Raw genomic sequence first — 10,618 nt, 5'->3', positions numbered from 1 at the left:
TAGAGAGTGGAAAAAGATTCATTTTTCCACTTATTTTAAGTCTACTTCTACTCTCACTGATACCAGTGGAAGACTCTCCATGGCAGATCTAAGCCTTTAGCACTTGGTGATCGCACTGGTGCAAGGAACATTTGAACCTCTGTCATTAGTGGAGGCATTTTAGAGTATTGTCACCTGAGCTTGGACAGAGGAAAAACAATCCAAGAATTGTTTGCCACAATAGTAATAACCATTCTATTCCTCAAACCTTCACAGAGTCATTTTTCCTTACCTTCATACACTGCAAAGATGCAGCTACTACCCACACAGAGAAACTGGAGGCTGTTAGGCCAGCAGATGAAAAGATTAAATTTACAGCAAGCCTGAAAGCAGGAAAACAGGACACAATGAATTATTGTACCATTTATCATCTAGTCTTGGTGAACTACACCAGGAGCTCTCAGAGGCAAAGGGAGAGGTACAAATGAAGGATTAATTAGGGGTATGTAAGTGGCATAGAGTACACATCAGAGATGCTCTTGGAATCCTCCTCGGGAAGAGCTCCCACATTTCAAAGTTGTGTTTTCTTCTGGAAAAGAAACCAAAAAGCCCCAGAAACAAAACCTGAAAACATCTGCTCAGTTCTAAAGTCCTCCTACAGTCTGCAATTTGTTTTCTCTTCCCAAACCTGCTGAAAAACACTGTCAAGAAATCTCTCTAAGTGGAGGAACTGCAAGCTGCCTATCCTTCTGGCTATTGCAATTACATTCCCTGAGTTCCATGTATATCCAATCTCCCACAGCCCTCTTTTATATTAGTAACATCATCTATAAACTCCCTGGTTAAAGGTCATTTCACTTATTCTCACATGACTTATTTTCATATTTAATAAAAAACAACAAGGGGGAAAGAACAACTCCCTGGACCAGTATAGGTTGGGGACTGACCTGTTGGAGACCAGTGTAGGGGTCCTCGTGGACAGAAGGATAACCATAAGCCAGCAATGTGTCCTCATGCCAAGAAGGCCAAATGGGATCCTGGGGGTGGATTAGAGGGGATGTGGTTCGTAGGTTGAGAGAGGTTCTTCTCCCCCTCTGCTCTGCCCTGCTGAGGCCACATCTGTGTCCAGTTCTGGGCTCCTCAGTTCAAAAAGGACCTCGGGGAACTGCTTGAAAGAGTCCAGTGCAGAGCCACAAAGATGATGGAGGAAATGGAATGTCTCCCTTGTGAGGAAAGGCTGAGGGAGCTGGGGCTGTTTAGCTTGGAGGAGACTGCGAAGAGACCTCATTCATGTTTATGAATATGTGAAGGACAAGTGTCTCAAAATTACAGAATATATCTGGTTGGAAGAGACCTCAAAGATCATACAGTTCAACCTTCAATTCAGCACTGAAGGGTCAACACCAAACCATGTGCCTAAGCACCAGGTCCACATGCTGCCTGAACACCCCTGGAGATGGTGACTCCAGCATTGCCCTGAGCAGACCATTCCAATGTTTGAGAACCCTTCCAGTGAAGAAATATTCCCATCTTAACTGAAATATATCCAGCCTAAACTTCCCCTGGCACAGCTTGTAACCATTTCCTCTAGTCCTGTTGCTTGCCACCAAGGAGAAGAGGCTGCTCCCTCCTTGCTCCAGGGTCACTTCAGCCTCAGGAGGAGGGAGCTAGGCTCTGCTCAGTTATGTCCAACAATAGGACAAAGGGGCAACTGGTGCAGGCAGGAGCAGAGGAGGTTCCACATGAACATAAAGACAAAATTTTTCACTGTGAGAGTGCCAGAGCCCTGGAACAGGCTGCCCAGAGTAGTTTTGTAGTCTCCTTCTCAGGAGACATTCAAAACCTGCCAGGATGTGTTCCTGTGTGACCTGCTCCAGGTGATCCTGCTCTGGCAGTGGGGCTTGGCCTCGGTGATCTCTAGAGGTCCCTTTCAACGCCTAACATTCTGTGACTCTATGATTTTCACTCTGTTTTCCTATTTCTTGCTTATAGAAACCTTTTATTCACTTTTTAGAAAACATTTTCAGTTTGATATTTCACTTGGGAAAAAAAAGGGAAAAAAATTAACTAGGTGTGCAGCCTAGAATGACATCCCAGTTCTTTTTGAACTGCCTTGCTGGCTGTGAGAAAATTGCCATTTGCTAACACCTGCCACCTCCCTACCTGCCCCCCACCCCAAAAAAAAAATAAAATAGGTAAAGTCAACCCATCTCCAGCATGTTTTAAAATGAAGAACACCTGGCTCAAGAAAAAAAATGGCTTTTTCTGTCACCATTCCTTCTTGAAACCACATAGTATTTTAAAAGGGAAACAATTTAAAGAAAACATGAAATGTAAATTGTGTCAGTACCATGGAAAGGAATCAGTGTCTGTGGCAAGGCAATGCTTTCTGGTACTTCACTGTGTATAAATGAGCAGGCCTCACTGTTGTTCTAAAGCAGACATACAGGTGGAAGACAGCAAAGAGAGGGTCTACACCGTAATTTATACTTAAGCTAGGAAGGGGGAAAAGATTAAAATCATCTCAAATGAAAGATGAATCAGACCACTGACTTCTATTTTGGACTCTAGAAACAGCCATCTCTATGTAATCATGTCCTGTTCACAGCCTTGCCCATGTGCACCATGTGCAGGTGGAATTTATTAAGAGCTTTGCAGAGGCCTCCACCTGCTCTTACCCAAGGTTAGCCTCCACAAGCTGATTTCTTCATTTCCACAACCACACTTCTAAAAAGATTACCCTTCAGAAAGGTTCAGTTCATATTTGTCTGAAAAATGACTTTCAGACATAGGAAATACAAAAATGCTGCCTGCTTATTAAACTCCCCTTTGTTAAACTTCCCTTGATTGGGTTATTCCTGGATGAGAGATGCAGTTATCCTAAGTATGGTAATCTGGTGTTATTTAGACAGGGTTAGATTTAATTTCACTGTACTTGCAGTGGAACAGTATACAAAGAAGACACTAATAGGCTGCATCCTTGATGAACATATCACCAGTAGGTAAAAGTTCCCATTGTCTGGATTTATCTGATGAATTCTGCAATTAATCAGTTTGCAGTAAAGTCTCCCAGTACATGCAAAAGCACCTCATGTCCTGTTTGGTTCACAGTGTACAAGATTGAAAACTGAGACTGCATCATACAGAAAAAATAATTATTTTTTTCCCCTGCCTATTCAGTTTAAGATTTTTACAACCAAACTTAATATACTCTGAGAGTTACTGCAACAGAAATGCCAATACAGAGGAGAGATTCATCAAGGGGGGGCTGAATGGTTTCTTGAAACGAAGAGCAAGGTTGCCCCCTGGGGACGTCTCTAGAAGTGCTTCAGCCAGCTGGGATTTTTTTTGCTCCAGCAAAGTAATTTTGCTACAAGGGTTTAAGATTATTTTTGTTTTTGTTAAATATGAATGTGAATCCAGGCAGCCAATGCTAAGAACTTGCTATGTCGTGAGGTGATGAAGCTACATTTCTGCCTGCTGCACTGTATTCTCATTTACTCCATGGTTCATCACACTTTCAGTATCAGTCTCATGCTGGTATGCGCCAGCCTAGAAAAATCAGGTCTGGCATAGTTACTGAAATCAAAAGTTAATTTAGCATTATAGACTCCTATTATGATGTCCATAAATTCTCACATGCCTTAATCTTATCTGTTTTTTAAAATGGCAAATTTCCTGGTCACAACTTCTGTATCTGTTTACACTGCACACAGTGTTTGAGCTCACAGTTCTGCCTGCAGCTACTGCCAGGGCAGTGACCGTGCTAGCTGAATTCTGCCTGCAGCTACTGCCAGGGCAGTAACCGTGCTAGTTGCTTAATCTTTACATTTACCTCCTAGGATAACCAGGTTTTGGTGGGATGTTACATTAGAGCAGCTCCTTAATCCCTTAATGATGATTGAGATGGGGAAAATGGCCTCAAGTTGCAAAAGGAGACGTTTAGGTTGGAAATCTCCAACCTAAAGAACTTTCTTCAACTGAAAGGGTTCTCCAACAGTGGAACAGGATCCCCAGGGAGGTGGTTGAATCCCCATCCCTGGAGATGGTTAAAAGAGACAGATGTGGTGCTGAGGGACCTGTCTTGGCACCAGACTTGTTAGGAGTTAGATAATGATTGGACTCAATGATCTTAAGAGGTCTTTTCCAACCAACACGATGATTCTGCCAGAAGCTAAGAGGGCAGCACAGGTGTGGCCACAGGTGTAAAAGATGAGGGGGGAAAAAACAACCCAGCAGGTGAGAAATTAAGAAAGTGGTTTAGCCATTGAAAACAGCACGTTGTCAAAACACGATTTCAGTCCACAAAGCTCAGCTCCCAAGGTTTTCTCTACCTCGGACATCAACCCCCAGAACTTGTATTATTGCTACACCCGGCATCATTTGCTTCGCCCACAAAGGGACAGCCTCACCTCGCGCCCTCACACCCCTAATCCAGGATGCATCGCAGCACCGTTTCACCCCAGATCCTGAGAAGGTAAGGAAAACTCATCCTAAAACTGCTGAGCAAGGGGCCTGCAGCCCTGCTTACAGACCCCATGCAGTCTGCCGGATACTCTGCCTTTGTTAGTCGCTAACTTGAGTCGAAAAGGACTATTCGGAGGGAGCCGTAGGACGGGTCCCCTGAGGGGATCGGGCGGCACGCCACAGCGAGGGGCGCTGAGCCGCAAGGGAGCGCAACGGGGTGGAACAGAGGGGATCGGATCCCAGCCCATCCCGCCGCTTGCCCGCGCATGCGTCCTACCCCGCCCGCCGCTTTCGTACCCGTCCCGGTGACGGCGATCGACCGCGCCGGCTGCTGCCATGGCGGCCCGGGTTCTGAGGCCGCTGCCCAGGTAATGGGGAGGCGGCTGCGACTGTCCTGAAGAGCGGCAGAGCTTCGCTGGCTTGGCGCTGAGGGGCTTGAAATGGCGCCGGGGGGCTTGAAATGGCGCCGGGCCAGCAGAGCCCTCAGCCCTGCGGCAGGGCGCGGTAGTTTGGGCAGGCCCCTGAGGCTGCGGATGGTAACCCCCCCGAACAGGTGTAACAAATAATTCAGTCGTAGATTAGCCAGGCCTGGTTTAATTTCCCCGTTCTAAACCGGGCACGTACTGCAAAAGGAGCCTAGGCTGTTGGCATGTAGCATGTTCCCGGGCTCTGTTTGTCCTCTCGAGCAGCCGAGAAACTTGCTCGTTAAAGTTGACAGCAGCCATGTGTCTGAACTCCAGCGAATGGCCTTGTTAGCCGTCTTCCTTCCTCGGAGTACCGTGATAATTAATAAGTAACAGCCTCATTACTTAAAGTGACGTGTTCCCAAAACGTTCCAGCGTGGCCATCTCCTGTCAGCAACAGAAGCAGGAGCCTGGTTCAAGCTGTTACATAAGGCCTATGCGCTTGTGTGCACACACAAGGACATGTTGTAACGGAGGCTTTGGAAAGGCACGCTTGTTTTTTTACAAGACCGTGAAAAAAACCCCAACAAAATATGCTAGTGTTCATCTGGGAAAAGGTTGAAAATCTTTTAAAGGCATACACTGCTAAGTATCATAGGAACATATCCCCCAAACTCTTTGTCTTATTATTTCCAGCTTCTTCTAACTTCAAAATATTAGTTGGCATGGGCATCTCCTGTCTATTTACTAAGTAAGGCGTTTCCAACTGTTTTGATATCAAAATTGTACTTGGAGTTACTTGGATTTATAAAGGAGGTTGCTTTCAGAAATTTTCCTGACACAGCTTTGCTTAACTGAGCTGTCATATGTCTGGGGATTGCACGGCTGGTTTGGGGTTTTAGGTGTTTTTAATATTTCTTTTTCAGGCTGAGGCCACTCAACAGACTGCAAGTAATACTACAACATTTGGTAAGAACTGTATCTTGTTCGAGCTGGAAGCTTTTGGGCCATTGGAATGTGCTGCCCAGGGAGGTGGTGGAGTCACTGTCCCTGGAGGTGTTCAAAAAGGGGTTGGATGTGGTGCTTGAGGCCATGGTTTAGTGGTCATGAGGGGTTGGGTGATACATTGGACTCGATGATCTCTGAAGTCTTTTCCAACCTGACCGATTCTATGACTCTTAACTCTCCTGATACAGCACATGATACTTACAATGTGCCTGCTCACAGTGGTTGTGAAAGCCATCATTTATTGCTCAGGCATAATGTTGCCCGTATCTTTGAGCACTTTGCTACAAGTTTCCGTTACACTGTAAATTAAAGCTTAATTATTTTGGCCTTACCTACATTTATAGCTAGTGTCTATGTTCTTTTCCTAGATATTCAACAGTGAGTTTGAAATCAGTTGTGAAACTACTTCAGCAGTTTATCTGCTGCTAAAGTCACTTACAGAAAAAGCAATGTGTACTTTGGGGTTTGCAGTGTCACACTGCCAGTAGGGACGCCTGGATCTGTTACTGTTTAAATTGTGGCAGGTACTTTCAGAATATCAGCCTTAAAGAACCTTGGTTTTGTATTTTGTTATGTTGTGGGATTTGTTGTTGGTTTTTTTCCCCCTTTGTTTTATTTTTAAATGAATTGTCACTGTCAACAAAGTGTGTGGCTCAAAAGCTTGTCTGAAATTTGTTGTACTCTAAAGAGCTCAAAATGGTTTTGAAAGAACTGTTTAGGAAATGCAAATGAATCTTGCAAGTACAATTACAAAATGCATGGTTTATGATCTTATACAGTGAGCTTTGAGAGTATGTTGCAAATTCTTGTATGTTACTCAAGGTGGCTGATGACATATGTTTAATTTATTTGCCTTTGCATGTGCAGAAGATGTCTAAGCACACAGATTCCACAGCTGAAGTGTTGTTGGAGAAGAAAGGCTGTGCAGGAGTAATAACTTTGAATAGACCCAAGGCTCTCAATGCAATAAATATTTCTATGATCCGACAAATCTATCCACAAATAAAGGTTAGTGGCCTTGCTTCTACTCACCTGTATGTTACCTAAAACCAATTTTAAAACTCACTCTGACACTTCTAGGTGTACTGGTTGAAGGAATGAAAGTCTCTCTGAGTGCATTGGCCAGATATATAGGATGGGAAAGAACAGTTTAAAGCAAGTTAGAGGAGGAGACATCAAAGAAATAAGCTGTCAAACAAAGTTAAATCTACCATCTGGATAGATAAAGAGACACCCATATTAAACCCAGAACTGAATGCAAAGCAAGCAGCACTCAGGGTTTATGGTTCCCTTTGGTAACACAGCAGGCTATGTAGTGGTGTTGCCTCTGCACTGGGTGCATGTTTTGTGGGAAGTCTGCATGCCTGAAATAAAAGATACAAGCCATTGGGAAGGAAGGTGTTGCCAGTGTCATTCATTAAAGATGAAATTTGTGGATTTGCAGGCACTGTTTCTACAGGCTATGAAATTTCAAGCATGCAAATACTGCTTTTTAGGTTAATGATATTTATTATATAGGCAAAGTCAAACTTACTAGATACCAGTATTTGTTGGATAGTTGCCTGCTTTTTGGCTATCTTGTTTTTCTTGTATCTGGGTACACTCACTTGAATAAGGGATACATAAACATATATAAGCATAATTTTAGTGTGGAGGGAAAGCCTGTAAAAGGCATCCTTTTCTCACTGTGGTTGCACTGCTGCTGAAGTCTTGTTACCAGTGTATTTCCCTCAGGAAAAGAAACAAACCCACCACAGTCTTGGTACCTAGCAAAACATCTATGCACAAATTGGTTTGATCCAGTTCTTGAGTAGCACTGGTTGTAGTCATTTCAACAAAACACTCCAACAAGTTAAATGCTGTTGTCATTGCCATGCATCTTAGATTTAAACACTTCATTATTTGGTCTGAAACATTTTTGATGTATCTTTAGATATTGGAAGCTTTCTGCCCCAGCATTGTGTTCCCGTTGAAGTTTGTGTCAGGTCCCACTGCCTTTCTTCAGGCGTTATTCTGAACTGTGAAAGGCAGCTCTGCTGATCTCTGATGTCAGGTGTGAACAGGACACAGGAGTAGCAGAAAAGCATTTAACTCTCAAACTTCATTTTAAGACAAACTTTTAAGTGTGGTTTGATTTGCTTTTTGAAAAAGTATTCAGAAAAAAAGCAGGTTTTGCACAGATTTAAATCTTACATGGAAATGTTTATTTCTTTTTAGACTTGGGAACAAGATCCTGAAACTTGTCTAATAATTATAAAGGGAACTGGAGAAAAAGCTTTTTGTGCTGGGGGTGATGTCAGAGGTAAGGACTATAGTCTCTTAAATATTTGACTTTTCTTTGCCAGTTGCTACTTTGCATTGATTTCCTTTATTTACTGTGACTCAGCTTAACAGAGGCTTACTACACCACAAGCTGAGGGAGAGTAGGTTCAGACTGCATCTTAGGATGAAGTTCTTTGGTATAAGTGTGGTAAAACTCTGGGATAGGTTGCCCAGGGAGGTTGTGGATGCCTTCTCCCTGAAGGTTTTCAAGGTCAGGTTGAATGAGGCCTTAAGCAGCTGAGTCTAGTTGAGAGGCATCCCTGCCCATGTCAGGGAGGTTGGAGTAGAGGATCTCTGAGGTCCCTTCCACCCTAAGCCATTCTGTGATTACTTGTGCTGATTTCTGACGACACCTTGGTAGAATAAAATAAACCAGGTTGGAAGAGACCTTCAAGATCATCATGTCCAACCTATCATCCAGCACCACCCAACCAACTAAACCATGCAACCAAGCACCCTATCAAGTCTCGTCCTGAACACCTCCAGTGATGGTGACTCCACCACCTCCTCGGGCAGATGGTGTTTATTTGTCAGGAAACAGCTGCTGGAATATGGTATAAAAGAGTCAAAATGGTGGGTTTTTTAAAATCAATAACTGGTAATAGCAGCCAGTCATTCCTAGGAAGAGAGGATTCTTGTGTCTACTTTTTTTCTTCCCAGATTTACAGCTTATTTGCAAGAAATTTGAAAGGTGTCAGTGGGGCCCTCTGTCACTACTAGGGAATTTATGTCAGATGTTTGAGATGGTTAAATACAGAGGTGACAATGGTGATCAATACACCTGTGGTTATTTTATAGCTATGGACTCTAGAAGATCTCCCAACTGTTAAAATAAGCAGTTGCTTTAAATTTTAGGTAAACCAGCAGCACAGGTTATTGTTCAATTATGTCCTGCTCTAAGTGGCTTCTCCTTTTTAGTATCCAGTCTTCAGTATAATCACTTTTAAATGACTGTTCAGATATTAATATGAAATACCACAAACAAGACTACATTAGGAGGGGGTTGCATTGTGAAGAAAATAGACTCACAAATGTGACCAAGTCTGCAGCATGATAATAATGGAAGAGAGATGGGGAGCAGGCTGAGTACCACTGGGCTGGCATCCCCCACCCCTCACTCTGGGGTTTGGTACTGCCAAGGCACAAAATTTGCCAGCAGCCTTGTTGCTGGGGAATCTCAGGAGCTCTCTGGTGAAGACAAAAATGGGGTGCTGGGATAATTCAGCTCCCCCCAAGTCATTCAACTCATACAACTCCCTGAAAGAAGCTTGGAGCAAGGTGGGTGTCAGTCTCTTCTCCCAAGGAACAAACCATAGGACAAGAGGAAATAGCCTTAAGTTACACCAGGAGAGGTTTAGGTTGGATATGAGAAACAGTTCCCCTTGAGGGTTGTCAAGTCCTGAACCTGGCCACCCAGGCCAGTGGTGAAGTCCCCACCCCTGGAGGGGTTTCAAAGCTGTGTAGATGTGGTGCTGAGGGACATGGTTTAGTGTTGACCTGGCCGGTCTGGGTTGATAGTTGGACTTCATGATCTTAAAAGGTCTCTTAAAGCAGTTCACTGACTCACTCATTTCAGTGAGTGAGGAAAAAAAGAGTTACTTCAGTGTGGGGTTAGGTGATGAAAACCTATAGAAGAACACATTCTAATGGAAGAAAATTTTCTCAAAATAAATTAGGATCAAGTTGGTGCAAGGAAAAAACCCCAAACTATTATCATGTAATTTTAATTTTTGTGCTTATATCTTCTATTAAGCTTGTAGTAATCTTTATCATTCTTATTTCTTTTAAGCCATCAGAGATGCAGGAAAAGTTGGTGATAGACTGGCACAAGATTTCTTCAAAGAAGAATATGCCCTGAACAATGCTGTTGGTATGTCTGATAGCAACTTCTGTTTTCATAATAGTGGACTTGAATGTAAATTCCCTTTCTTAGCTATGGTAACTAGTACTTTTGAAAATGTTTGTTTGTTTACCAGGTTCAATAGCAGTAGTGTAATGTGGATGAATTAAGTCTATGATGCAGAAAGTGCAGTTCTGTACTAAGTATCATTGATCTACTTCAGAAAAGAGCTGAGATTAAAAAAAGCTGCATGGAAAATCACTAATATTCAGGCAGAAAGCAGATGATCAAATTGCTGTTAAAGATTTCCGTTTCAGTTTCTCCCTACCCACCTGTCCAGGCCTGGCTGAATGGCTACTAATGTGAAGGATTGATCTGCCTTTTAAAATGGTTAATTTTTAAATCAAGGATCTGTAGTTACTACCGAAAAGCTTTGCAACATGGTTGCAGTGGATACTGGTCTCAGCAACCTGACAGTGATAAGCCTGACCTGAAAAGATGCAGTGAGGCAGCAGTTTCATTCACAGTGAGCTTCTGAATCTTTCCATGAGTGGTAATTGAAAAGTTTTCAGATTTATGCCTCTTAAAGGCCCAAACA

The 10,618-nt window shown here is 43.2% G+C and overlaps 1 protein-coding gene across 5 annotated transcripts in view; it reads left to right on the top strand.

Moving 5' to 3' along the window:
- The first annotated feature begins 4,384 nt into the window (after positions 1-4,384).
- Positions 4,385-10,618, top strand: part of HIBCH (3-hydroxyisobutyryl-CoA hydrolase) — a 59,429-nt gene continuing 53,195 nt past the window's right edge. For 3 of the 5 annotated variants that reach the window (XM_068137910.1, XM_068137912.1, XM_068137908.1), the window contains exons 1-5: positions 4,385-4,456; positions 5,777-5,819; positions 6,726-6,866; positions 8,076-8,160; positions 9,970-10,050. In XM_068137910.1, the coding sequence (XP_067994011.1) occupies positions 4,419-4,456; positions 5,777-5,819; positions 6,726-6,866; positions 8,076-8,160; positions 9,970-10,050 (388 nt within the window). In that variant the 5' untranslated portion in view covers positions 4,385-4,418. Of the gene's footprint in view, positions 4,457-4,730; positions 4,815-5,776; positions 5,820-6,725; positions 6,867-8,075; positions 8,161-9,969; positions 10,051-10,618 lie in introns of those variants that run through there. The other 2 variants (XM_068137911.1, XM_068137909.1) reach the window with 1 other exon arrangement.

The sequence above is a fragment of the Melanerpes formicivorus genome, unplaced genomic scaffold (assembly GCF_026170545.1).
Source record: "Melanerpes formicivorus ecotype bairdi unplaced genomic scaffold, bMelFor1.0.p_v2 SCAF_5, whole genome shotgun sequence".
Lineage (NCBI taxonomy): Eukaryota > Metazoa > Chordata > Aves > Piciformes > Picidae > Melanerpes > Melanerpes formicivorus.
This window is presented reverse-complemented; position numbering and strand designations above follow the sequence as displayed.